Here is a 27,532-nt window from a genome sequence, read left to right as displayed (position 1 = left end):
ATATACAGCCTTGCCGTACTCCTTTCCCAATTTTGAACCAATCAGTTGTTCCATATCCAGTTCTAACTGTAGCTTCTTGTCCCACATAGAGATTTCTCAGGAGACAGATGAGGTGATCAGGCACTCCCATTTCTTTAAGAACTTGCCATAGTTTGCTATGGTTGACACAGTCAAAGGCTTTTGCATAGTCAATGAAGCATAAGTAGAAGTAGAAGGAAGATGAGTCCCTCAGGTCGGAAGGCATCCAACAAGTTACTGAGGAAGAGCAGAGGACAAGTACACAGAGATTGAGAGCTGATGAAGCGGCTGGTCACTCAGTTGCGGATATGCCTGGAAGTGAAAGGAAAGTCCAATGCTGTAATGAAAAATATTGCATAGGAACCTGGAATGTAAGAACCATGAACCTTGGTAAGCTGGATGTGGTCAAAAATGAGATGGCAAGAATATTGACATCCTGAGCATCAGGGAACTAAAATGGACGGGAATGGGTGAATTCAGTTCGGATGACCATCATATCTACTACTGCGGGCAAGAATCCCATAAAAGAAATGGAGTGGCCCTCATAGTCAACAAAAGAGTGGTGAAAGCTGTACTGGGATGCAATCTCAAAAATGATAAAATGATATTGATATGAATCGAAGGCAGACCTTTTAACATCACAGTAATCCAAGTTTATGCACCAACTACCGGTGCTGAAGAAACTGAAATTGACCAATTCTATGAAGACTTACAACACCTTCTAGAAATGACACCAAAGAAGGATGTTCTTCTCATTATAGGGGATTGGAATGCTAAAGTAGGGAGTCAAGAGATAAAAGGAACAACTGGCAAGTTTGGCCTTGGAGTTCAAAACGAAGCAGGGCAAAGGCTAATAGAGTTCTGTCAAGAGAACAAGCTGGTCATCACAAACACTCTTTTCCAACAACACAAGAGACATCACATGGACATCACCAGATGGGCAGCATCGAAATCAGATTGATTATATTCTCTGCAGCCAAAGATGGAGAAGCTCTATACAGTCAGCAAAAAGAAGACCTGGAGCTGACTGTGGCTCAGATCATCAGCTTCTTATAGCAAAATTCAAGCTTAAACTGAAGAAAGTAGGAAAAACCACGGGGCCAGTAAGATACAATCTAAATCAAATCCCTTATGAATACACAGTGGAACTGTGGAACAGGTTTAAGGATTTAGATTTAGTGGACAGAGTGCCTGAAGAACTATGGATGGAGGCTCGCAACATTATACAGGAGGCAGCAATGAAAACCATCCCAATGAAAAGGAAATGCAAGGAAGCAAAGTGGCTGTCCAACGAGGCCTTACAAATAGCGGGGGAGAGAAGGCAAGCAAAATGCGAGGGAGATAGTGAAGGATACAGGAAATTGAATGCAGATTTCTGAAAAATAGCAAGGAGAGACAAGAGGGCCTTCTTAAACGAGCAATGCAAAGAAATAGAGGAAAACAATAGAATGGTAAAAACCAGAGATCTGTTCAAGAAAATTGGAGATATGAAAGGAACATTTTGTACAAAGATTACCATAATAAAGGACAAAAGTGATAAGGACCTAACAGAAGCACAAGACATCAAGAAGAGGTGGCAAGAATACACAGAAGAATTATACCAGAAAGATATGGATGTCTCATACACCCCAGGCAGTCTGGTTGCTGACCTTGAGCCAGACATCCTGGAGAGTGAAGTCAAATGGGCCTTAGAAAGGACTGCTAATAACAAGGCCAGTGGAAGTGATGATATTCCAGCTGAACTACTTAAAAATTTAAAAGATGATGCTGTTAAGGTGCTACACTCAATATGCTGGAAAACTCAGCAGTGGCCAGAGGATTGGAGAAGGTGAGTCTACATCCTAATCCCAAAGAAGGGCAGTGCCAAAGAATGCTCCAACTAGCACACAATTGCACTCATTTCACACATTAGCAAGGTTATGCTTAAAATTCTACAAGACAGGCTTAAGCAGTATGTGGACCGAGAACTCCCAGAAGTGCAAGCTGGATTTCAAAGGGGCAGAGGAACCAGAGACCAAATTGCAAACATGCGCTGGATTATGGAGAAAGCTAGAGAGTTCCAGAAATAACCTGTACATTAAAATAAACAGAGGCGTAAGTAGACACATTTAGCAATGCAGTGTATTTTAAATATGAGAACTATTTTATTGTATGCTGCTTCAGTGACATTTTCGGAGGGGGGGGGGGAATCTTGCCCAATAAACTTCAGTAAAATTCATGACAAGCAGCTACTAAATGTGTTTCATCCTAAGGAACAACAAGTGAAAATTCCTCACATCTTTTCAAAAATATTTTTCCTAAACAGAAAGACTACAGCTAAAGATGAAATAGTTGTACATATGTTCATTCCAAAAAAATACCATTAACATTTGTGGTACATAGTTACTGATAAAAGCAACAGGGGGTCTTAAAAACCAACACATTATTATAACGTTATTACTATTGCCAGTCAACTTCCTGCAGAATCACCAGAATTTACTGAATCTCTCTTGGGTGGGGGTTTTGATGCCACTTTATTTCTTCTTAGTTTCCTTTTTAAGAAGTTCCATATCTCAATTTCAAATACATACAGAATATATGCCACAAAAATAATGCCTCCCATTAAAATAGTCGTCATTGAAGTGATAAGAGAGTTTCCTGGGAATGCCAGTGGAGAATCGTCAATATAAATCTGCAACAGAAAATATTGTAATTCCAACAGTCACTTCCCTTTAGATTGACTATTGTTCACCCTGTTGACAACAAGATAGTGAAACTGGTCTAAGTGATAGCGAAAGCTGGCATATGCAAATCTGAGTGGTGGGGGAAGAGAAGCAGTCATCTGAGTTTATAGGGAAAGCAATTTGGTAAGCATTGCATGTGGTTTGTTGCAAGATACTGTATTATATTGTACCTCGTAAAATAAAATACCCAGAAAAGTATGGGCTAAGAAAGTATGGCTCTCTTTGTTAAGCATAGGTTTTTCCTTGTATTCTCAGACTATCAGTTCTATGAGGGAAGGCTCACAGTTCAGTGGTAAAGCACGTTTTGCTTACAAAAGGCCAAAGGTTCAGTTACTACTACTATTTCTACTTCAGAAAGATTTGGGGTAGCATGGCTAGGAAGGAACTCTCCCTGAAATATTGGAGAGGTGCTGCCAGCCAGAGCAGACTAGCCTTCCCAGACAGTGGCGTAGCGTGGGGGGGTGCAGGGGGGCCCGGCAGCACTGGGCGCAACATCTGGGGTTAGGGCAAATCCACAGGTTAGGGGGCGCAAATCCATGGGTTAGGGGGCGCAAATCCATGGGTTAGGGGGCGCAAATTATTTGCCTTGCCCCGGGTGCTGACAACCCACGCTACGCCACTGTTCCCAGACATTTGGGACTCCCATCCCCATTAGCCCTTTGCAGTCCCAAATCACCTGGAAGGCATTAAATTGGAAAGGCTGGAGCAGAAAGTTAACCTGGCCCAGATTATCCAAGTGACTCTATCAGCTCTTGTTTCAGATGGCAGCCTTTCCATGGTCATATGTTTGGCACTGGCAGGCCTGCCAAGAGGGCAGGGGGCATATTGCTGTGCCAGAGCCAGCACATGGCCCAAACTCTGAACTTTAATTAAAAAAACGCTACACAGTTTCTAGAGCTTGTACAACAGAAGTGACAAAGCAAAATCTTCAGGCACCATTCAAAGCCTTTGTGAGATAAGAGGCTACTCACCCGGGACACAGTCTGTTTGCACTACTGCCTTCTGGCAGGAGATATAGAAACATCAAGTCAAGGACAAATAGACTGAAAAACAGTTTCTATCCAAGAGCTGTGGCCTTTTTGAATGCTGTAACTCGATAGTGTGACCTGGGAGTTTGATGGGTGTTGGTGTGGGTGTGGCTGGAATGTGGTTTGTTTGGTTGTTGTTGTTGTTTTGCTTTTGTTGTTTTTAAGGGATGGCATCCAATTTCGTTGCACTTGTGCAATGTTGCACTTGTGTAATGACAATAAAGAATCTATTCTATTCTATTCTATTCTATTCTATTCTATTCTATTCTATTCTATTCTATTCTATTCTATTCTACTCCTGCCTTGCAGTGTTTTTAGTCAATGACTGAAGTCACAGTTGTGCTATTTAAATATCTGCTGGGCTTCTCTCACTAAAGAGTACTTGCCTCAGACCTGGGCCTTGGCATCCAGAAAGTCATTCATATATACAGGGTGAGTCCTTTAGAAGAGGCCCTGTGGATACAGAGTACACATGTTCCACGGGGCCTCTTTTAAAAAACACACCCTGTATGAGGATATATATATATATATATATATATATATATATATATATATATATAAATATATATATAAGCGCTCCAGTCTGCTTTAGCTTCCACTTCTGTGCGTTTCCCTAAAGTGTCCTTCTCCAGTCCAGTCCCCCTTGCACCCGCTAATTCCTGCTGTTCTCTGGGAATGTGCTGAAGTAAGGGCTAAATATGTGGGAACATTTTGTACAATCTCGTATCCTATTTTATGTTTGTTAATTCATTCTGTGTGTAATTTGTTTGTTGTTGTTTTTAAAAAAGAGCTAGTGACAATACCTGAAATTCGTCAAATAAGTTACAAAAGGAGACTCCAGGAATAGTTGATACCCTGAAATGGAAAAGCTCAGATCCCTGTTGGAAAGGGGGGGAAAGTTGTTACTAATATGCAGCAACATTTGTTTTCATTTTTTAAATTAAAACTGTAATCCTTGGCTATTAATGTGATCTGGTTGCTGAAAGAAAATAAGTGTTTTGTATGACCTGAACAGAAATATAGATATGGCTGGCTGAACTGCAATGTGGCACATGGTGCAATATTGCCTCAATATTGCTGCTCCATTTTTTAAAAAATCGATTCTCTTAAATGTCATAAGCTATAACCGAAATATAAAGTGTTCATGTTCACTTGAAATGTTTCACAGAAATAATGTGCAGTACCACGTAGAACAGACAGGAGCTGCTTATTGAGAAAAGCACCTTACATGCATTCAATTGTTTGTATAACTACAGCCTAAAAATCAGTGTTGCTAGCAACTGTGTTATATCCTTGGAACAGAAAATTTCTGAGATTTTGAATTAATATGCAAATTAAAAAGGTAAAGGTACCCCTGACCGTTAGGTCCAGTCGCAGACGACTCTGGGGTTGTGGCGTTCATCTCGCTCTATAGGCCGAGGGAGCCGGCGTTTGTCCACAGACAGCTTCCGGGTCATATGGCCAGCATGACTAAGCCACTTCTGGCAAACCAGAGCAGCGCACGGAAATGCCGTTTACCTTCCTGCCAGAGCAGTACCTATTTATCTACTTGCACTTTGATGTGCTTTCGAACTGCTAGGTTGGCAGGAACAGGTACCGAACCCCGTTGCGGGGATTCAAACCGCTGACCTTAAGCTCAGTGGTTTAGACCACAGTAATTATTATTATTATTATTATTATTATTATTATTATTATTATTATTTATTTGTACCCCGACCATCTGGCTGGGTTTCCCCAGCCACTCTGGGCGGCTTCCACAGAAACCAAAAATACCGTAAAATCACACATTAAAAACTTCCCTGAACAGGGCTGCCTTAAGATGTCTTCTGAATGTCGGGTAGTTGTTTATCGCTTTGACATCTAATGGGAGGGCGTTCCACAGGGCGGGCGCCACTACCAAGAAGGCCCCCTGCCTGGTTCCCTGTAGCTTTGCTTCTCGCAATGAGGGAACCGCCAGAAGGCCCTCGGCGCTGGATCTCAGTTTCCGGGCAGAACGATGGGGGTGGAGATGCTCCTTCAGGTATACTGGGCTGAGGCTGTTTAGGGCTTTAAAGGTCAACACCATCACTTTGAATTGTGCTCGGAAACGTACTGGGAGCCAATGTAGGTCTTTCAAGACAGGTGTTATGTGGTCTTGGTGGCTGCCCCCAGTCACCAGTCTAGCGGCCGCATTTTGGATTAGTTGTAGTTTCCGGGTCACCTTCAAAGGTAGCCCCATGTAGAGCGCATTGCAGTAGTCCAAGCGGGAGATAACTAGACCACAGCACCACAATGTCAAATGTATATTGCACAGTGGCCCAACATGTGGTCCAAGGGCTGCATGTGGACCTCAAGGTTTTCCCCCCCACCCCTCAGCAACACCTGATGCCCCCTCCCCAACCCTCGTGCTGCCTTCTCTAAGTTGGGTAAGTGCTGGGAAGGAGCTGTGAGGGCTGACAGGATCCTAGAGCACTCCTGTCTCCTTCCCAAGGCCTGATGCCTTTATTACCCAGCTTTGGGAAGGCAGCACAGGGGGGTGGGGTGTGCATCAATTTTAGGCCTTGTTCCACCACACCACACCACCTGCCCACATGACAAGGCTTTGTGTGACCCGCAGGTTCCGTGTCACCGACAAGTCAGCATGGCACCAACATTCCTCTGATGAAAATCAGGACGTATGTCTTTTGGTGCCATGCTGACTTGTGCGAAAGTGCAGCATCCTCCTGCCCAGGGTCAGCAGTGGCACTGGAGGGGGTGAATGGGACATTCTAGGATCAAATCAGAAGCTGGGATGGCTTCTTCAAATTCTGGGATGATGCAGGAAAACTGGGGCACCTTGAAAGGTTTTGAGTACTCTTGTGACCCACTTTGTTTGAAAAGTTGGACCACCCTGGTACAAAGATTTTAAGGTAAGAAGAGTTTGGGTTTAAGGTTTGGTCTTTTCGTTCAAAGTACAGTGGTACCTCTGGTTACGAACTTAATTCATTCCGGAGGTCTGTTCTTAACCTGAAACCGTTCTCAACCAGAGGTACCACTTTAGCTAATGGGGCCTCCCACTGCCGCTGCGCCACCAGCATGCAATTTCTGTTCTCATCCTCAGGTAAAATTCTTAACCCGAGGTACTACTTCCAGGTTAGTGGAGTCTGTAACCCAAAGTGTTTGTAACCCAAGGTGTTTGTAACCTGAGGTAGCACTGTATGTATTTTCTCTGGCACTTACAGTTATCGTTATAGATAGGCCATCTGGATTATATAGTTCAGTTTTGAGTCTGTGCTCCAAATATTTTTTCATTTTTAACATACTTGATGTTTGATTGGTACCTGAAAAAACAGTTAAAACAGTCACAGAGTGGAAGGTTTGAGTTTCTTCCTTCTTCTTTACATTTCAGTAGGGCCTGAATACAGATGAATAGCCAGATCTATGTCTCATGAAATGTAAAAGTAAGAAAGGTATCAGAGGCACACCATGATGTATTAGAGCTGCACAGGGTCTTCTACAGCAGCTTTCCAGAGGTTAACAAACAGCAGTGCTTTTTTTCTAAAAAAAAGTTTAGGGGTACTCTCATTTTTCTACTCATATTGAAATACTGCCCCTCAATGAGGCCAAACTTAGATTCACAAAATGTTTAGGGTTATGCGTACCCCTGAATCCCCCCAGAAAAAAGCACTAACAGTGATTAATTATCACGAGTGGGTGAAAAAGGAGGGGTGTGGGCAAACATTCATATGAAATGTTGGTTGACCTGAACTCCTCTTTGTTATAGCCGAAGTGCCACCATAACTATTAGTCATGGTAAAAGCTAGCAGGAGAACTAGAGGAGGAAGAACAGCTAGAGGGAAGGGGTGTACCCATGGTAAACCAATGGGTTGTGTTATGCTTGTTTCAGGCCTTAAGGGTCTGTGGGTGTAATAGGTTTGGCATGCAGAAAGAATTGGACTAGATTCAAATCTTTCCACATCAAGTCTTCCCTGAACTAGAACTTGCAACAGCCCCAGCAGGCATGGCCAATGGATAGGGATGATGGGAATTCAGCAACATACAGGGGACCAAAGGTTCCTCACACCTACTATAGGGCAAGAAAGAGAGCCTGAAAATACATTGACGACAAGTATTTCCAACAGAACCTCTCTGATTTGAAAGACAATGATGAATCCCAAGATTCTTCTGCTCCTTACCTGAAACTTTCCAGTTGGTTCTGTTGTTGACTTCTATGATTGTGATAAAATAAGGAGATGTCAGATTTACATAACGACCCTCATCCTCAATGGTGAAATAAAGAGGAAGCCTTGATACTGGGAATTTCATTCGCAGGGCCTGGCAATGAAACATATATAGAAATCACTGACATTAAAATGATGCCTGCATGGAAAGACATGGAATGACACAAATGTAAGTATTTACATAATCTGGTTTAGTTCTGCTAAATAGGAAGTCTGATGCTGGACCTACAAATTGGTAATGAGCTGAATGAAATCCAATGGACTGAAAATCAGTCCCAGAAGGTCTGAGATTCTGTGGGTAGGTGGCACATCTGTTAAATCTGTTATGCATAAGGTTGCACTCCTTCTAAAGTAGCGTTTCACAAGCTGGTAAGGAGGCAGCCCAGCAGGGCCTAACGTTCCTTTTTGCCACGTGTGTTTTCTTGGAGCAGTCCTGGTTTGTTTCCAGAAAGAGAGGGCAATCGCTGAGGCTCCCGTTTTGACCAGTAGAGCCCGCAGTCCAGAACTCCCAGGTCAGCTAAGTGCGGTGGTGGGGTGGCAATGGGTAGGGCTGGGCGAGCCAGAGTTGCTTGTTGTTGCTGCCAGTGCTCGGTTCGGTGGCAGCCTGGCCTGACTCTGCAAGGTGCAGGGTGCATTCCACCTCAGCGCTTAGTGGATCAGGGCCATCAGATGTTGCCGATGAGCGTAGGGCCCGTCGGCAGCGTTGCACCGGCTCTGCATGGATTTTAATTGATTTTTACTTATAGGAAGACAGCTGCCCCAATGCCTCCCTCTTGGCTACGTCCATGTGGGGTGGGCCACAGGAAGAACACAAGGTCAGAAGAGGGCCATGGTTGGGAAAAGGTTGGGAAACACTGCTCTATAGGATTAAATTCTTAGATTGAGCACACTCCTAAATATAGCTTTGTCAATGGAGAACCAGATAAGCCTTTGTGGGAAGGAATGTCTTTCACATTAATTTAGGCTGGTGTGCCAGCTGCAGCTTCTTCTGGAAAGCGATAGCCTGGCCACAGTTATCTGGAAACAAGGATTGACTACTGTATTGGGTTGCATCTGGGGCTACCTTTGGAGACTGCTCAGAAATTGCAGTTACTGCAGAATACAGCTGCTAAGTTAGTAACTGTGAGTGGCTCAAAAGGCTTCACTAGCTACCAGTCCATTTCTAAGTTCGCCTTTAAAGCCCTATACAGCTTGGGACCCAAGCACCTTGAAGAACCATGGGAGTCTTTAGAAATTCTCTTTCAGGTGTCCCCACCATCTGAGGTGTGGCAGAAGGCAGCCAGAGAAAAGATTTATTGGTTATGATGCCCCATTTGCGGAATTCCCTCCCCAAAGATATTTGCCTGTCACAACATTGTCATCTTCTCAGCAGTAGCTAAGGGTATTTTTGCCTTCTTAGGTTTCTTAACGTACTGTTATTTTGATATACCCGGTACTTTACATACTGGATGTAATGGTTCCAGGATACAGTGGTACCTCCAGATGCGAACGGCATCCGTTCTGGAGCCTCGTTTGCATCCTGAATAGAACGTAAGATGCAACGGCGCAGCTGCGCATGTGCGGGTCGCGTTTTGCCACTTCCGCGCATGCGTGTGACGTCATTATGAGTGTCTGTGCATGCGCGAGCGGCAAAACCCGGAAGTAACACTCCGTCACTTCCGGGTTGCAGCGGAGTGCAACCCGAAAGCGCTCAACCTGAAGCACATTCAACCCGAGGTATGACTGTACTACATATCTCCTCCGAATAACAAACAAAAAGCTGCACATGTAGGCATAGCCCTTACCTTCTCCTTGCAATCAGAAAAGGCAACAGAAAAGGACAGCTTCATATTTTCTGTACATCCACATTCGGAGCGCTTTGACTTGCCAGCACATTGCTTGTACCGTCCAGAATTCTGTTGGAAAAGTAAAGGGACCCCTGGCTGTTAGGTCCAGTCACGGACGACTCTGGGGTTGTGGCGCTCCTCTCGCTTTACTGGCCGAGTGAGCCAGGGTTTGTCTGCAGACAGCTTCCAGGTCATGAGGCCAGAATGACAAAGCCACTTCTGGCGAACCAGAGCAGCACACAGAAATGCTGTTTACCTTCCCGCTGCTTGCACTTGATGTGCTTTCGAACTGCTAGGTGGGCAGGAGCTGGGACCGAACAATGGGAGCTCACCCTGTTGTGGGGATTTGAACCGCCGACCTTCTGACCGGCAAGCCCTGGGCTTTGTGGTTTAGACCACAGTGTCACCCGTGTCCCAAAGAAGGTATAATCAAGGCAATTCTTGACTGTGCTTACAAAGTAGACCAACATATGCAATTGAAATCATTTGACCTCTGAATCAGACTATAGTTTTTCAACTATCAGTGGACTGGAGAGCCCTGCGTGTTCAAATTTGGTGGAAAAGGGTTATCAGAAAGAAAGGAAGAGTCAGGGCAAAGAGAACTATGCAATAATTATTGTTCCTTAGTGAACAGGAAGCATGATAAGCAGTTGGGTTGAAGAGAAGCATTCTCTTGAGCAAGAGACAAATGAGCTGAATGGACATTGGGGCTCTTGGGTGACAGCAAATGATTTTGCAGATGAAGTTCTCTGCCTGCTTTTCAGCCTTTCCCTTTTTCTTCTCTACACTCTCCATATTCTTAAGCAGCCTTGATACTGTTGACTTTGAGAGTCTTTAATGAGATGTAAAATATCAATATCTTGAATATATGGAATAGTGCAAAAGGAGCTATGCATGCAATCCTCTACTGCCTCTTGTTGATAGAACAGGAAAACATGGAGGATTGTAAAACGGGGTGAGACAGTAGAGTTCGCCAGGGCAAAAAAAGGAAATGCTCATATTGGCTGCTCTGGGTGCTTCAAATTGTTCCCATTGCTCCTAAAGTATATTTACCTTGAGTGTGTGGAAAGTAGTTGGGCAATTGTGTCAACATATGTTCTGATCCTATCTATCCTATTACTGCAAAGATTTGGCAAGTGATATGAGGTAGCCATAAAGTTAAAACATAAGGATTCGAGCCCAAGTTTTCAGGTTATTTTTCTTAGAATAATATGCAAAAACCAGCTATTTATAGTGGGAAGCAGACAGATGTTGAGTCTATAGTATGTGCAAGCAGGATGCCTAAGTTCTGGGGCAAACTCTATAGAAATGCTTATCTGGAAGTTGAATTTCAATATTCTCCTCTTAATTAGAAATCTCTTTTCTTAATGCGTGTATATGTATGTAAAGAACATGCAACAGCACGGAGTGCAAAATGGATAGCAATTTTGAAAAATGTGCATTCTCAAAGCTCTTACAGGAGTAGCTATGAAGACTTACTTTTGAATTTGTAAAATAATCCCTCAGTTTAGGTTTGCTGGGGTCAGCATTATAGAAGTTTTCTGTGAGTGGAACAGCAATTCCCAAAACAGATGGTGGCCTGTAGTTCACCTGTACAAAAAACAACACATTTTAATGGGGAAAATTTATTGATTATTTGAAGAATTTTTGCAAACAACTTAAATCGTTAGCAGGACTGACATAAAAACATGCAGTGAAAATCATTTAAATAAAATACAAAGGACAAATAGTAAATAGATATGAATTGGATATGCAGTGATAAAAGATAAAACATAAGCACAGAAAGGGTCAATGATTTTATGTTTTTTAATTGGTTGTATAAATTTATTTGTGTGATAATCTTTGTAAATGAAAAAAGACGGAAATCATATGATGAAAAATAAGACTGGTTTCCCCTTTGTGTCATCTCCCCAACCCTGTATTCATACAATTATTACCAGCAGCACAGATTGCTTTCTTTTTTAAAAAAAAATAAACTTTTATTAAGGCTTTATTAATACAGATAAAAGAACAAATTTAAAAAGCAAACTAATCTAAATGAAAACAGAAAGAGAAAGAGAGATGCAATCCTCTCTCAAAGGTAGATCTCAAGCCGTGTCTCACACATAAGGGGGTGGCTCCTCCCAGTTCTCACCTGGGAGCTTCCCTTCTTCCAGCCTCCCACCCTGGGAGACCTTCCCTTCCCTGCCTCTCACACAGGGTCCTTCACCAGCCAGCCCTCCCCTTCATGTGCATACACCCCCTCATTGACCCAGAGCAGAGGACATAAAAACAACACCACCAGAAGCAGGACCAAAGGAAGGCAGGGAAAAAACATGAAGATGAAAATAATAAAAGAGTGGGAAAAGAAAAGAAAGGGGGGAAAGGAAATAAAAGGGCTTCTGATTCAAATATCCTGAGAAGAGCTCTGCAGCCCAGACGTAATGAAGGGACGCAGAGGGCATAGCACTGCACGTATTGGAAACTCCCCGATGCAGTCGCCATGAGCGGAGGTATCTCTGTTTCTGTTAAGATGTATCTGAATTTCGGACTTAAGAAACAGACGTGTTTTGGAAGAAAGAGAATGGTAACCTGCGAAATGAATCAGCCACTGAGTGCCAAGATTTTGATCTGGAGATGATTAAGATCGGAATTGGTGCAGGATCAAGGAATAACATCAGCTCCTGATATCCAGAACACGGGATGTTTAATTCAGAACTGTTTAGTTGGCTCTTTTGATTGTATTGTGATTTGGCATGATTTGGCATCAAATTAATGTGGCCTCCATAGGATTGTTATTAATGAAACATTTAAAAAATTGATTTTTTAAAAAAAGACAGTTGGAAATGTTGACCCTGCCTTCTATCAGAAGAAAAGTTAGCTTTTACCTGTCTGCTTCACTGACACAGATGCCAGAGAGTGTAGTGATGTCCTCAGCATTGCTCTCTGTTTCATGGGCCACACTTAAATCCATCCAACTCAGGAGTCTTGTGCCTGGGTGGGGCTTTGGAAAAATGTATCCCGGGGCTTCATAGAACAATGGGTACATCTGTGCCCTTCCCCTGTTCAGAAAGTTTAAGAAAGGGTACGAAAGAATTCTAAACTAAAATGTAGGATTTAGGATCCTTACCGGTAGCTGCTTTAAAAGTCTGGCAATCGCTGAGCCATTTGGTTCAGCGCTGACATCCTCAACTAGCCAGTCCGAAGGAGAGGTTTTAGCAGATAGAACATAGTGCATTGATTTAAGATAGGAGCAGGAATTCTTCAGCGTTAAGACAAGAGTTACCACTTCACATCGGAGAGATCCCAATGCGATCACAGCTATGGTGGTTTTACCCTAGGGATGTTTATGAAAAAGCATAACATTACTTGGTCTCCAACATAGATGAATATAATTAGCTTCCCATCATGGGATGGATCTACACACGGGGGGAAACCCACTATAAATAAGTCAGAAATTAAATCGTTATAACAAAAGAAAACAAACACTATGGAAAATCGCAAAGAATTTTGTGTTTTCCCCCCAGCACCATCTGGTGTTGCATGTTTATAACGCACTCAAAGAGCAGGGGTTGGCAAACTAAGGCCTGTGGGTCAGATAAGGCCCAAGGGGCTCTTTAATCCAGCCCAAGGACTCTGCTGCCCACTCGGTCAGTCCCCGTGCTAAACTGATATCTCACCACGCGGGGACTGACTTCCATGATGGGCGTGTGGGTGGCTATGGATTGGCTTCAGGAAGCTCCCACAGCCAATTCTAAGCCGCAGACGCCTCTGGGCAGGCAGCAACGCTGGCCAATTCAAAGCCGTGCCAGGTTTCCTCAGCTCGTGGGCGGTGAGGCTTCGGATTGGCCAGCGAGGCAGCCATGGACAGAGAGGCCCATGGGCTCATCGCAGGGCTTCGGCTAGAGCTTGGCATGCCTGCTGGCCCTGTGCCTGGCGCCTGGGAAAGCTCTTCCAGAAGCGAGAACTGCCGCCACCGCTGCCGGCTCCCAACCACCGCCAGAGGAGGTAGGAAATCGGGGAGGGAGGGGCTGGGGGGGGAGAGAGAAGCCCCCTCTGCTGGTGTGTGTGGTCCAGCCTGCCAGAAGATTAAAGGGACAGTGAACCAGCCCACTGGTAAAAAAGTTTGCTGACCCCTACCATAGAGCCTTATCCATGCAAGCATGGCTGTTGACGTAAGGCATTTGCATTCATTTCGCCAGCACAGCATGTGTGCATGGTACGTACTAGAAGAAATCCAAATTCTGTCTTCCATTGGAATAGTTTTAAGAATTATCATATGACAAATGTTTCTCAAACAGGAATAATAAATATTATTAATCTAATACTCCAAAACAAACGTATGACAACAATATATCCATATAAAGACAAGGGTCACACATCAGGTAAAGATAGAATCATAGAATCATAGAACTGTAGAGTTGGAAGCGACCTTGAGGATCATCTAGTCCAACCCTCTGCAATGCAGGAATATGCAGCTGGTCCATGCAGGGATTGAACCTGCAACCTTGGTGTTATCAGCACTATGGTCTAACCAACTGAGCTATCCAGATAGGTGGGACTAGGCCCCATTCATAACAATAGACCTACAGTACGACCACATCATACATGCATTTAACTTGCCTGATTTCAACCATACGCAGTTGAAGTCTGGCTGGTTGAAATCTTGCAAGTTGAATAAGGAGCTGGCAGGAGGCGAGCACCTTGCTTGAGAAGCAAGGCAGACAGCTTAAAAGCTATTTTTGCACCAGGAAAATCTGATGCAAAAAAGAACTTTTAAGCTATCTCTGCCATGCTTTGCCTATCTGCATCACTGGTCTGGGGTGCTCCTGAGAGATTTTAAGAGAACTTGGATGGACCTGTGAGATCTCGCAAGAGCACTTCAGGGCTTCTGGAGTCCCAGGATGCTCATGAAGGGGTCCAGTTCCAATGATTTGAGAATACACATTTTTGCAGATATGCAGACTGCTTTGAACGGAATGCCTGTGTAAGATACAATTGCACTGTAGTCATTAATAACTTGCATCCCATTGCTTTCAGTAAACCTTGTAGTGTAGTCTTATACCATATAGCTGTGTCTGTGCTAAACTGGTGCCTGAAGGTGATTAGGGGTAGGGAGAGGGCTATTAAAAGGAGTGTAACACTATGAGTGGCTGGTTTTTGTATCAGTGTTGCGTTCCCCCCAAAGGCTGCCAATTAGTGCTGCTTTGACCTATGAAGCCTTAAACGGCTCAGGACTATAATACCTCAAGGACCATCTCGCCCTATAAAAACCAACCAGGACCCTGCAGTCATTACCTGAGGCCCTTCTGCATGTGCCTTCTCTACAAGAGGTCTGGAGGGTGCCATCGCAAAAGCGGGCCTTTTCTGTGGTAGCTCCCCATTTGTGGAACGCTCCCCTAGGGAGGCTTCCCTGGTGCCTTCATTGCATATCTTTAGTTGCCAGGTGAAAATGTTTCTCAGGCGTTTGGCTGATTAACATTTTATAGCTTTTAAAATGTGCTTGTGCTTGTGGGAGGGGGATTGCAGGCCCGTGCGCAGTGTGCCTTGGGAACTGGGAAGTAAGCAACAAAAACGACATGAGAAGAACTTGGAAATAAATTGGCCATGAGGTTTTGGCTTAGGCATTGGGTGTGTATCCCAAATCATCCTACCTGACTGCTGGATGATTATTCACAATGTCAGTCCTGGGTTAAGGGTCCCCTCAAGATGCTGGTAAACTAAGCTGACAGCCCCTGGCCACTGAACGGAAGACCTTGGCCCATCACCCCCACCTCACGTCATCTGGACCTTCGGATTTCAACCCAGACGCCTTTACCAGGGTACCCTGAGATTTTTACATGTCCAACAGGAGAGGCTCCCTCTCACCCCCAGGTTACACTAAGTATCCAACCCAATGCCTTTTCCCAGCACATAAGCTGGCCCATCCCTGCCAGCTCACCGCCACACCTACTAACATCTGCAACCAATTCCCAACACATCTAGCAACCAAGTCTCATTACTCTACAATTTCTAGGGTTCTGTGAGGAAAGCCATAGCCTAAACTGGTCTAAAACCAACATAAGTTTGTTTTGTACAAAAACACAGGAGAAGATTGCTAACATAGTTTTTTGGAGTCTGAATGCACATTAAAGCTGCGTGTACTTTATCAAGGTACTCTGAAAAGAGCTGTCCGCATTTTACCTTTTCAAAAAATCTACTATGAACAGTGATATCGATTAAATTGCTATTGTTGTCGTCATAATAAGTTTTTGTTCTCACATCCAGTAGAGAAGGCCTTCCAATTACAATGTGAATTAGCCTATTATGAAACACATTATACGCTGTGGAAGGAAACAACAATGAGAATGATGTTTATTTCCAATATTTCTTTCCTGTAGAACAACCTCACACAAAAGGCAAAACTTAGCTCCACTCTGAGACTGCAGTTGGGTTGAAAAATACTTGAGGATTTTGGCTGATTCCAGTGTACCCTTATTTCATATACATCTGTGTACAAATGCACATCAAAATGAGAAATCCATATGAAAGATCTGTAGGCAGGATGGGAGTCAATAGGATAAAAATATATGTAAAATACATTTTCTTGAATATCAGTTAAATTATTAGAGTGAGGATCATAACTTATAAAGAGTTTGCTTTCATATGATTTCAAACACTTTCAGACATTTTATAGAGAATACATAGAGTAGAGAGACAAGAAATATATGCAGTCTTACCTACATTAATTGGAGTCACTCTGAATTTCAATTCCAGCTTTGACCCAATATCCAAGTATTTAATGGCATGGCGTGGTAGGTCATCAAACTGTTGTATTGTATATCTACATATGTCAACAACAATTTTCCATTTTCTTTTATTTACAGTGCCAAAGTCATACAAGAACCACCTCCCAGGTGGAATGTCTGTATTTAAAAGCAACCTATTAGGCATGGTAGCATCTCCTAAAGCATTTTGGTCATCCACAACTTGAACAATGAAGAAACTGCTACTGCCTGGAATCACCACTGTTTTCTCAAGATCGGTTGGTTTAAATATATTCACACCTGGAAAACAAGAAAATAATGAAAACATCATTCAATGTGCAGAAGCTGCATTTCCCTTTGTTGTTGTCAGTTCGAAAGCACCCCCGGGTGCAAGTAGATAAATAGGGACCGCTTACTAGTGGGAAGGTAAACGGCGTTCCGTGTGCTGCGCTGGCTCGCCAGATGCAGCTTGTCACGCTGGCCACGTGACCCGGAAGTGTCTAAGGACAGCGCTGGCTCCCGGCCTATAGAGTGAGATGAGCGCACAACCCTAGAGTCTGGCAAGACTGGCCAGTACGGGCAGGGGTACCTTTACCTTTACCTTTTTACACAAAAGATAAACTGACCTGAAGCTATGGCTTCTTTGATATAAAGTTTAGATTCTTAATTTTTGACAGACTGCCACTACCTGTGTGGCTCTCCTAGTCAACAGCAGCCCTGTAACTCCCACAGCTCATAAAACTTTTTATTTTGCTAGAAACCTCAGAAATGCAGGCAGTGTCAAGTGAAGGCTGAAATCCCATGCTTCATTCACAGGCTGGAAATTGGGGGCTCTTTCTCTTCTTTTTATGGGGCTACCAGATTAACTCCTTACCTTACTTTTCTGGGATACACCGTCCATATCCTTCCTTCATTTTGCCATTTTGTCTCCATAAGAAAATTATGAATTTACACATAGTTGGAGACTGATTGGCTGGCTGTTGGTTTAGGAAGGGGATATAGTAGAAATAAAAATGACTGGATGGCGAGGAACATATAAAAGAGGCCACATAGGAAATTAGGAAATGCTGGGCAGGGGCCACCACCATGCAACCTATCTTAGATGAATAGTATTCCCTACAATTCTTTTCCTATATATTTCCCCACTTAAGTGTGATTAGCATAAGCCAAAGACCCTCCTTCCAAAAACTTTTCATTATCAGGTGGTGCACAAACCTGGAGAAGTCAGCTGAAGCCTGTATGATATACTGCTCCCTGTAGGGGGCAAAACTCTTAAAGTATTTGCTGTACAAGGGCTATCAAGTTTAGATTCAACAGGAAACCGATCAAGAACATCTACCAGTACAGATGATATAAAGCCCGGAGGAGCTGGTGTCCTAAAAACCTCTCTGATTATACACGATCCTCCTGGCCTAAATTAAAAAGAAGCATACATTTAATACCACCTTGATGATGTCAGATCACACATCTAATGAATTTTAACGAATTTCGACTAGTTCCTAAGATTCCCTTGCTGGAAAATAGTGCTAAGAGAAAATTATGGTTTCAAGCATGTCAGCTGGCACAGGGCTGCTGTTCAGCAGCTATTTCTGATCTTTTGAATCACTATGATTTTGTATTGAATTGTAGCAATTTTTTGATGAATTTGTCTTTAGGTTTATATTCTCCTGTGCTTTGAATTTACTACCATGATCACAATGTCTGTTAACTTGTAATGGTATTATTGTTACTGTGAGCCACTTTGAGCTCAACAGTTGTTGTGGGGAAAGCAGAATACAAATATTAAATCAAATCACACGAAAATACCCCTTAATCTCCAAGCTAGGTACACCCAGTAGGTACAATATTTCATGGCCCATATTATCTGAACCTATTCCTTCTGGCTCCAGCAATATCACATCCCTGGAAGACAGCAGATTCCAGCAGCCTTTGCTCCTAAATGTGGTGGTGGGTCCCCATCCCCCCCCCCCGATGATGAAGTCATGGGAAACCATGTCATCATCATACACACTGCAGAAACCATTTCCAATTTCCTACGACACACACATCACCTACTGATATATTTTTGAAGCCTACAAGTTTTGTTTGAAACTTGTATTACACGGTATACGTTGCAAATGTTAGTACAAAGTGGTTCTAAGAGCAGGCAGAACAAGAAAGTGGCAACCCTCTGAACAATTTAACCAAATTAGAGAGATGCTATTTTGCTATATTCTGTAAAATAGCAGGGTACATTAAAAAGAAAAACCCAACAGAACAAGACATTGCTTGTTAACAAAACATATGCTGTTATTGATATTTACTCATAATCTAATCTTTTGCCTCTTTGCAGATTACTGAATCTCTCACGTTTTGTTGCTATCAGTGGCTCATGGTTTAAAAGTAACATCTGCTCTTCAGTGATATACTGTACAGCCAAAGGAAATTCAAAACCTAAGTCAATATCCTGGAACAAAGTGAGAAAATTATATATATATATATATATATATATATATATATATATATATATATGCTTTCGTAGATTTTTCGTAGATATATATATATATATATATATATATATATATATATATATATATATTCATGCGTTTATAGATACAAAACTTGCTAAACAATTTTAGGAATAAATAGGAATTTAAAAAAAGATAATTTAATTTATAATAGCAATCAGAAGAGAAATTGCTTAGAAACTGCGTTTCTTTATAACAAGAGGTAATTCACATATCCCCTCTGCCCTCAAGGTCTTCAACGTCAAAGTTATAGCTCAATTGCTCTACTGAATTCCAGTCTGGCTGCCAGGGTTTACCCAGCCAGTAGAATGAGTGCAGGCAGCTTGTGTCTAGAGGAGGTCAACACAAGGTAGAGACTGCAGCCTGGGCGAGATTTCTTACATGCTGGTTAAACATCTGCCTCACAACAGATAAAGATCCTCTCCTTAGTGAAGTTTTGCTAGATCCCTTTCTTTCCCCAGGACTACAACGGTTTAACATAAAGGGACAGCAACTTGTTCTTAAATGTAAACTATATGTTGATCTCCGCCTGCAGTTCCTAGATCAACTGCATCCCGAAATGGAAACCAGAGTTAGAGGTCATACATTTTCTATTATTGGGGAACAATCAGGAGCTCACCAAGTTAGTGGCTAAATATCTTTATCTGGTTTTTTGTCATTGAAACACATTGCAGACGTCTGATCTCCCTGGAGAACTAGAGATGTAATGTTAGATTGCTTTGTCTCGTTCATTTGACAAATGTTTTGTGTCACTGGGAAAGCGGAATTCTGTATTGATTGCTATGGATGTTGGTATGTGATGCCAATAAAAGGTTTGATAATGATGAAACTGGTAATTAAGCAGCACAGACATAGCTGCAGTAATCAAAAAATAATACTGATATTACAAAATTTCTCCCTAGTTTCTCTTAAATTTCTAATGAGTACAAGACTATGTTTTAAAAAATCAGTATTTGCTCAGGGTCCTGAAGATAATGGTAGGAGTCAGTTAAAGCTAAGCACTTTCAAGTCCCACTTGAAAGAAGTGAAGGAGTTGAAGGTGGCAACTTAGTTGAAGCATTATGTGACTTTGCCTGTGCTAAGGGGGTGGGGCAAACTCAATGGTTTTCTGGAAGTTTCATTAATGCAATCCCTCGGCATATAGGGCACATATACAGGAAATATGGTTCGGATTGAGCTATTGGGACCCGACTGCGCCGCTGAGGCCCACCGCCTTTCAAGTTGTTGCTGCCTGGCCAGGCAGGAGCAATAGCCAATGCCCAGACTGCCAGCTTTATTGGTCCTTCTTGGCAGGGAATCGATCAGGGTTCCTGGGACTGGGGAGAGATTTCCTGCAATGACTGGAGCACGTGAGGCCAGAGCTCGAGAACCGCAAACGTCGCCCCCCCCCGAAAGCAGTGAGCAGCTATTTTTTTCAGGAACCACAGAATTGTCTTTCCTGCTGTAACCCATTATAATGGTGGCTTTTCTGAAATCAACTTTTAATTTTTTTTAAAAAAGAATTAAATCTATTATAAGGATATCTGGATAGTGGTGAAAAAATGCTGGATTAATGACTCCAGTGTCAATTCTAGCACTAGCTTCCTACTTTGACATGTTGGAAGAGTGAAGGTTTGTCCTTAACAAGAACAACAATTATTACAATCTTATAGACATTTTTCATTCACGCATCAAAAGCATACTTAACCTTCAATAAAGTGTCCACATCCACACTCGTCTCTTTTACAAATGAGTCAACTGTATCATTCAGAGAAATATGATTTAATATTCCCAGGTGGTCAAAGTACATGTTGAAGATACCCTTTGCCGGGGCGAAAACCTTGGCATATCTCAGTAAACCTACAGAAAAGGGGAAATATAAATAATGGGCATGCATCAAATCTTATTATTATAGGAAGCATGAGTTTATTCTAGAACAATAGGTTTCTGTGAATATTTGGAGAGATCAACAGCTCTTCCAACCCATATTTAATCAATGCAATGAGGAAATAGATCGTTTTGATGAGGATAAAGTATATCTAAATTATGCAACTTCAGACAATAGTTCCTAACGGCCAGGATCTAACAAGGTCATATGTGGTCAAATACTTTGAAGCATGCAAGGAGGTGCTGTTCCTTTTTGGAAGCAGCTCCTTGTGCCTCATGGTCTAAATGGATTGGTCTGCGATGGAGGGTTTTGGAAGGTGGGGGTAGACAAGATAATAGCCTTTGCTGTTGGTCACCCAAATTCCTGCAATCTCACTTAAGATAGAAGTCATAGAAGATGCAGTGAATCCATGTCTCTAATCTACATGGTTCTTGGTTTGGGCACCCTTAGGGCTCCCTGGTTCTGCCCAGCAGAGAGTGAATTCCTTAGGTGCATCAGGTGCTTCCACTTGTTTCTCCTTACCTAGCTATGAGAACACATAGGTTGGGGGACCTGGTTTCTTGGCCTAATCTCATATTTGAGTCTTCAAAGACTGCAGGAGACTCCCCTTTTTAATGTTTTCCTACCTGCCTTAGTGTACAAAAGGTTTGCCGCGTCAGTCACAAATATAATCGCTTGGGTGTAAACACATGAATCTACATCTATAACCATCTCAGCATTTAAAGCAAATAATGGTGCAAAATTGATGCCTCCATCATAAGAAATCCACACCTAAAAGGGAGGGGGAGAGACAATAAAGAATATTGTATAAGAGATCTTTGTTGGCATCCATCTGTCTTGAGAGACAATGGAATGCGCCTCTAGGGGTGAAGTCAAACCACTGTGTTAGCAGCACTGAAGTGACCTCCTAATAATAATAATAATAATAATAATAATAATAATAATTTATTATTTGTACCCCACCCATCTGGCTGGTTTCCCCAGCCACTCTGGGCGTCTTCCAACAAAGATTAAAAATACATTAAAATGTCACACATTAAAAGCTTCCCTGAACTTCCCTGCCTTCTCTTTGACATCTGATTGGAGGGTGTTCCACAGGGCGGGCGCCACTACCGAGAAGGCCCTCTGCCTCGTTCCCTGTAGCTTTGCTTCTCACAGAGGGAACTGCCAGAAAGCCCTCGGCGCTGGACCTCAGCATCCAGGCAGAATGATGGGGATGGAGATGCTCTTTCAGGTATACTAGGCTGAGGCTGTTTAGGGCTTTAAAGGTCAATACCAACACTTTGAATTGTGCTTGAAAATGTACTGGGATCTAATGTAGGTCTTCCAGGACTGGTGTTATATGGTCTCAGCGGCTGCCCCGTCATCAGTCTAGCTGCCGCATAGTTGTAGTTTCCGGGTCACCTTCAAAGTAGTCCAAGTGGGAGATAACTAGAGCATGCACCACTCTGGCAAGACAGTCCGTGGGCAGGTAGGGTCTCAGCCTGCGTACCAGATGGAACTGGTAGACAGCTGCCCTGGATTCTGAATTGACCTGCGCCTCCATGGACAGCTGTGAGTCCAAAATGACTCCCAGGCTGCACACCTGGTCCTTCAGGGGCGCAGTAACCCCATTCGGGACCAGGGAGTCCTCCACACCAGCCCACCCCATCTTCCAAGAACAGTACTTCTGTCTTGTCAGGGTTCAACCTCAATCCATTAGCCACCATGCATCCTCCAACCGCCTCCAGGCACTCACACAGGACCTTCACCGCCTTCACTGGTTCCAATTTAAAAGAGAGGTAGAGCTGGGTATCATCCACATATTGATGGATACCCAGCCCAAACCCCCTGATGATCTATCCCAGCACCTTCATGTAAATGTTAAAAAGGGGTACAAGCCTGGGCAGTGAGTGTGGAGGTCGTGGCTGCCCAGAAAAACAAGGCCCCCCTCTTGGTCTTGCTGATGTGGTCCAAAGGAAAGCAGGGCAATATGTTTGGCACCAACTTGATTGCAGGAGTTTCTGGAAAGAGGTGTACCAGGAATTATCCAAGCATCTTAGGGATTCCAGACCAGATTTGTGTAGGGTTTGCTCCTTAGCATTTTCTCCTCCCTAATATATCCCACAATGCAGCAGAGGTTTAGGACCAGAGTTTTCCTTCCCTTAGATCGGCCATCTTACCAGGCTGACGAGCCTCACCTGCCCCTCACGTCCTTCTACAGAATGTGCAGAAACCGTCTACTTGACCGCTGGACTCATAATGGGTTTTATTTGCTCAATCAACCACAGCCTGTCTTCACAAGCAGGGGAAGTCCCTAACTCAGCAAAGGTTTGAAACCCACCAGCAACCCTCACCTGGTTTAGCAGGTCACTCAAAGCCATTTCCTGGGGTGTGGTCGCTGTCACATACTGACAGCTAATAGGAGCCACAAGTGAGAGTTGAGCACAAGGTAGGAACTAAAGGTGGACAAACTACCCCAGAAGGAGCAAAAGGTGTCCCCCAACAAAGGTACTCCTCCTTCTCTAACACCCCATCATTTGAAATACCTAGAAGCACCCACTACATTGTCTTGAAGATGCTGACGAATATTTACAAAAAGTCACATAGATGCAGACTTCCAAGGGAGAGGAACGGTGGTTTGGCTGTCTCTCTGTTAGCTCCTGACTATTAACCACTCTGAAAATAAGGGTGATCTGGGAGTTATGCTCAAATGAATGAATATTCAGAAACAAGTCACTGGACAATATATCCCACAGGGTAGCAACTCTGTTGCGTGCCTGCAGAACTCAGATTACATGCATCTTACTCAAGCACATCCAGCAAGCCAACTTTTGACCAGCGTGCAGGACAACACACCTTTCAATCACCCAACATCATGACCATGCCAGGGGGCAGTCAGGTGAGCCGTCCCAGGCACCTGCCCAAATTTGCATTGAAACTGCTGCCAAATCAGAGCCTTTTCCTCTCCGCTGTAGCAGCAGTTTCAATGCAAACCGCTTTCTCTTCCTGGAGCAAGGTGTGCTCTCACTGCCCACCAGAGTCAAGACACCCATATTTTTTTAAAAAAAGAAATTAATAATGGTTTGATGTCTTAACCCAGGTGTGAGACAGCTTAGCAATGTAAAAATGCAGGCTGAACCATCAAGCAGGACAAAGGAAGATTACCCTAGCCACAAGCTAAGTACAGAGCCATTAAGAAACAAGATGGGGCCACTGGCAATCCAAGAGAACTGTTCTCCCCTCCTGCCCCCCCTAAAATATAAACAGAGACAGGAAATTTGGTAGGTTGCCAGGGTAACTGGGTGTGATGTCACAAGAAGAGTTTGGGGCTTTGGGCAGGAGGCTTGGAACAGAAAAAGGAAAGGAGCACGATCTTGGCAGGCAGGCCGCGGGGAAGCTGGGAGAGATGCCTTGGACTGCAGTGCTGGGGGGCGGGGAAGCCTCTCTTGAGATAACTGTGCTGTTAAGATCTGGAAACCCTCCATCTAAATTCAGGTGTAACTATGTGAATAAATCCTACCTCTTAAAGCTATGACAGCCACCACTCAAAGCCTCCAAGTGTCTCCATTTCCCAGGGATGTCCTCATTTAGAGAAGCAATCCCCTTTTCTGATTTGATCCAGGAATATCCCACTTTTCCTTAGGATATCCTTATTTTCATTGGAAAAATGTTGGATGGTATGGAGTTATCCAACCCCCGAGCTGTATGAAGGCAATCCATAGGGAAGTTGGTTTTTTTTAATGTTTAATGTTTTATTATATTTTTACATACGTTGGAAACTGCCCAGAGTGCTGGGGGAACCAAGTAAGATGTGTGGGGTATAAATAGTAGAATTATTGTTATGCAATGGGGCATTCCTATTTTCATCGGAGAAATGTTGGAGGATGTGTGACTTCTGTGTCTTGATTCTCAAGGGAAACACAGCCGCAGGGTGAGGGTCTGGAACCCCCAGAATCCTGCTACCGCTTGACAGAGGTTGGGGGTTGGCATGCCACCTTTGCAACACTATGTGCCAGTTGTCAATACACCTTCCTTCTTACACACCTGATTGCCATATGCATACAGAAAATGGCTGTTTGTGTGAAAATACAATCCTTTTGGTATAAATCGTGGATCTGGAAACCAGAAGGCTGGGAATTTTCTTTTTTTATTCATGCTGCCGTCTGTTAACTTATGCACTGATATCAATGCCCGATTCTAGGAAGAAAAAGAAGGAAACACAGTTAAACATATGCATTATCAAAGAAAGAAATGATACAGCAGAAACACAATGTCTAAGCAGAGTGTTAGAACTGGGCAGGTATAGTTGTCTAACGATAGCCAATTCATACCTGGTTAAGACCTTCTCATTGCCAAGAAGGCGTTCATTTATAGCTGTCAATGTTTCCCTTTTTTTAAGGGAAATTCCCTTATTTAGAATAGGATCCCTCGCAAGAAAAGGGAAAAGTTGGCAGCTATGTGTTCATTGTAGGGAAGGCCCTGGTTCATCACTTAAAGGTAAAGGTAAAGGGACTCCTGACCATTAGGTCCAGTCGTGACCGACTCTGGGGTTGCGGCGCTCATCTTGCTTTATTTGCTGAGGGAGCCGGTGTACAGCTTCCAGGTCATGTGGCCAGCATGACTAAGCCGCTTCTGGTGAACCAGAGCAGCGCACGGAAACACTGGTTACCTTCCCACCGGAGCGGTACCTATTTATCTACTTGCACTTTGACGTGCTTTCGAAGTCCCAGCAGGAGTGTCAGCTTGGCCACACGACCGTGGGCGCCCAGGGTCGTGGGTGACATGCAGCATGCTTGGTCCTGACACCAAAATTTGTGGGTGCCCGGCCCCTTCATGGAGAATTTTGTGGGTGTTTGGGCACCCAGGGCCCCAGGGAATTGGCACCTATGATTCCCAGAATCAGAACTTTTAGTTAGCTGAATGCCCTCCTGCCTCAGAGGGAAGGAAAGACTGGCCAAGAGCAATTAAACAACAACACACTTTTACTGACCTTAAGAATGCAGCAGAAGAGGTGCCTAGATGCAATCTATCTGGGCACTTCCTCTGCCTTCTAAGGGGCAATCAAAAATATATTGCCTAATTATTGTTCTAAGGGAGGGAGAAGGCACCTGTGGCATCTGTAACTGACAAAGAAAAAGAGATGTTTTAGAAAAGACAACAGTTGCAGGGATCAGAGCACCAGAAGATACAATGCCTCATTTTAAAATGTTTCCTTTTTAAAACATCACCATAGCCATTGTTTTGGAGAAAATTTCCAACATATATATTGGAATCATGGAACTGAAAGGGAACAGAAGGATCTATATTCTTCAGAGAGGCATTCATAGACTACCTGTGAACTTAGGTGAACTGTGGAAGTTTATGTGTTAATTAGTTAATCAATATCCCACCACTCCTCCTGAAGGAACCCAGCTTGGCAGTGGGGTGGGGAGGGAGTTGAGGCTATTGCAGGACACAGTTTTGATATTGGTGGGTCAGCCAGGGAAAATGGGGAGAGGGGGCTTTCAATCAGTTGTCCCATCCATTGCTAATTGCCCCCTTTCTAATTCAATTAAAATGCGTTCACCAAACCATAAATCACATCACAAAAAATGAGAATCCATTCTAAACAAGAGCAGCAAATTGCCATCTGTTCAGAGTTATCAATTAAATAATAATTAAATCAGAGTCCTTTGGTGCACTGTACCTGTTGAGATAACAAAGCGATGCCAGTGTTCTGTTCATAATCAACAAGAAAAGAAACCACCCGTCTGGATAAGTGCCTTTCACCTTTCATTTTGTGAGGCAAGCAGCTATGCCATTTTTGAAATGTATCATTGCTATAGAAACAAGTGGATTCCTGTTTTTTTAATAATAATAAAAAGAAGAAAAGGATGCAAAGTAATCGATTTAGAAATACATCGTTGTTTGAACTTAAAAGCTTTGCTAAAGAATCCACTGAGCTCTGAATATACAGGAGTGGCTAGTGGGGAGGGGCAATGGTGTGTACCTGGCCTCCTAGCAGGACAGCCACTGCCACTGACCAGGAGGGAGAAGTGGAGGGCCAAGGCAACAGAAAGGTCAGAGCTGTATGGTGCACCAGCATGATGATGTTGATGATGATGCACCCATGCAGCAGTGGTTTCCCCATTACCTTGCCCCTCCTGTCCTCCTTCCTGGTAAGTGGCAGCAACTCGCCGTGTCAGTGCTCCACTCAGCAGGCCTCTCCTGTATAAAGCAAACAAGAAGCAAAGCAAGAAGATTTTACAAGAGCAAGGGCCAAACTGCACATTATTGATGCTTTTAAAAAAGTACACACAGGTCCTGCTAACCAAACACTATGCATTCCCTGGAAATCATTCTATGGGCAAGCATTCACATCATTTCCATCAATTCCTGTGCGAATGTTTCTAACCGTGGTCTTTGTATGATCTCCCCCCCACCCCCACCCCAATCCTGTCTCTTCATGGTTTCTTCCTGAGATGGCTGCAGCTTAACAGCAAAAGAAAGACAAAGGGGGGAAATGAATTGTCGAATCTCTCCTGCTCTGATTTGTCCGATCTCTCTCTCTCTCGCTCCCTGCATGGTTTCTTCCCCCAAATAGCTGCCACCGACTAGCAAAGCACAAAGATGCAAGGAATTAAGAAAGTGGGTAAACTCCGGATGTTCAGATATCTG

At 43.4% G+C, this 27,532-nt stretch overlaps 1 protein-coding gene across 7 annotated transcripts in view; it reads right to left on the bottom strand.

Moving 5' to 3' along the window:
- Window positions 1-2,194: 2,194 nt before the first annotated feature.
- The window catches only part of LOC114590919 (cation channel sperm-associated auxiliary subunit beta-like), a 45,760-nt gene continuing 20,422 nt past the window's right edge, over window positions 2,195-27,532 (bottom strand). For 6 of the 7 annotated variants that reach the window (XM_077924690.1, XM_077924703.1, XM_077924699.1 and 3 more), the window contains 15 exons: window positions 26,562-26,714; window positions 24,920-25,072; window positions 21,520-21,664; window positions 20,714-20,865; window positions 18,823-18,965; window positions 17,735-17,931; window positions 16,493-16,819; window positions 15,957-16,096; window positions 12,904-13,110; window positions 11,274-11,384; window positions 9,753-9,863; window positions 7,924-8,062; window positions 6,968-7,068; window positions 4,573-4,647; window positions 2,195-2,689 (listed from right to left, as the gene is read on the bottom strand). In XM_077924690.1, the coding sequence (XP_077780816.1) occupies window positions 2,468-2,689; window positions 4,573-4,647; window positions 6,968-7,068; window positions 7,924-8,062; window positions 9,753-9,863; window positions 11,274-11,384; window positions 12,904-13,110; window positions 15,957-16,096; window positions 16,493-16,819; window positions 17,735-17,931; window positions 18,823-18,965; window positions 20,714-20,865; window positions 21,520-21,664; window positions 24,920-25,072; window positions 26,562-26,714 (2,376 nt within the window). In that variant the 3' untranslated portion in view covers window positions 2,195-2,467. The remainder of the gene's footprint in view (window positions 2,690-4,572; window positions 4,648-6,967; window positions 7,069-7,923; window positions 8,063-9,752; window positions 9,864-11,273; window positions 11,385-12,903; window positions 13,111-15,956; window positions 16,097-16,492; window positions 16,820-17,734; window positions 17,932-18,822; window positions 18,966-20,713; window positions 20,866-21,519; window positions 21,665-24,919; window positions 25,073-26,561; window positions 26,715-27,532) is intronic. The other variant, XM_077924693.1, reaches the window with a different exon arrangement.

Source organism: Podarcis muralis, chromosome 1 (assembly GCF_964188315.1).
Source record: "Podarcis muralis chromosome 1, rPodMur119.hap1.1, whole genome shotgun sequence".
NCBI lineage: Eukaryota > Metazoa > Chordata > Lepidosauria > Squamata > Lacertidae > Podarcis > Podarcis muralis.
The sequence above is the reverse complement of the archived record's forward strand: the minus strand, read 5'-3'. Positions and strand labels throughout refer to the sequence as shown.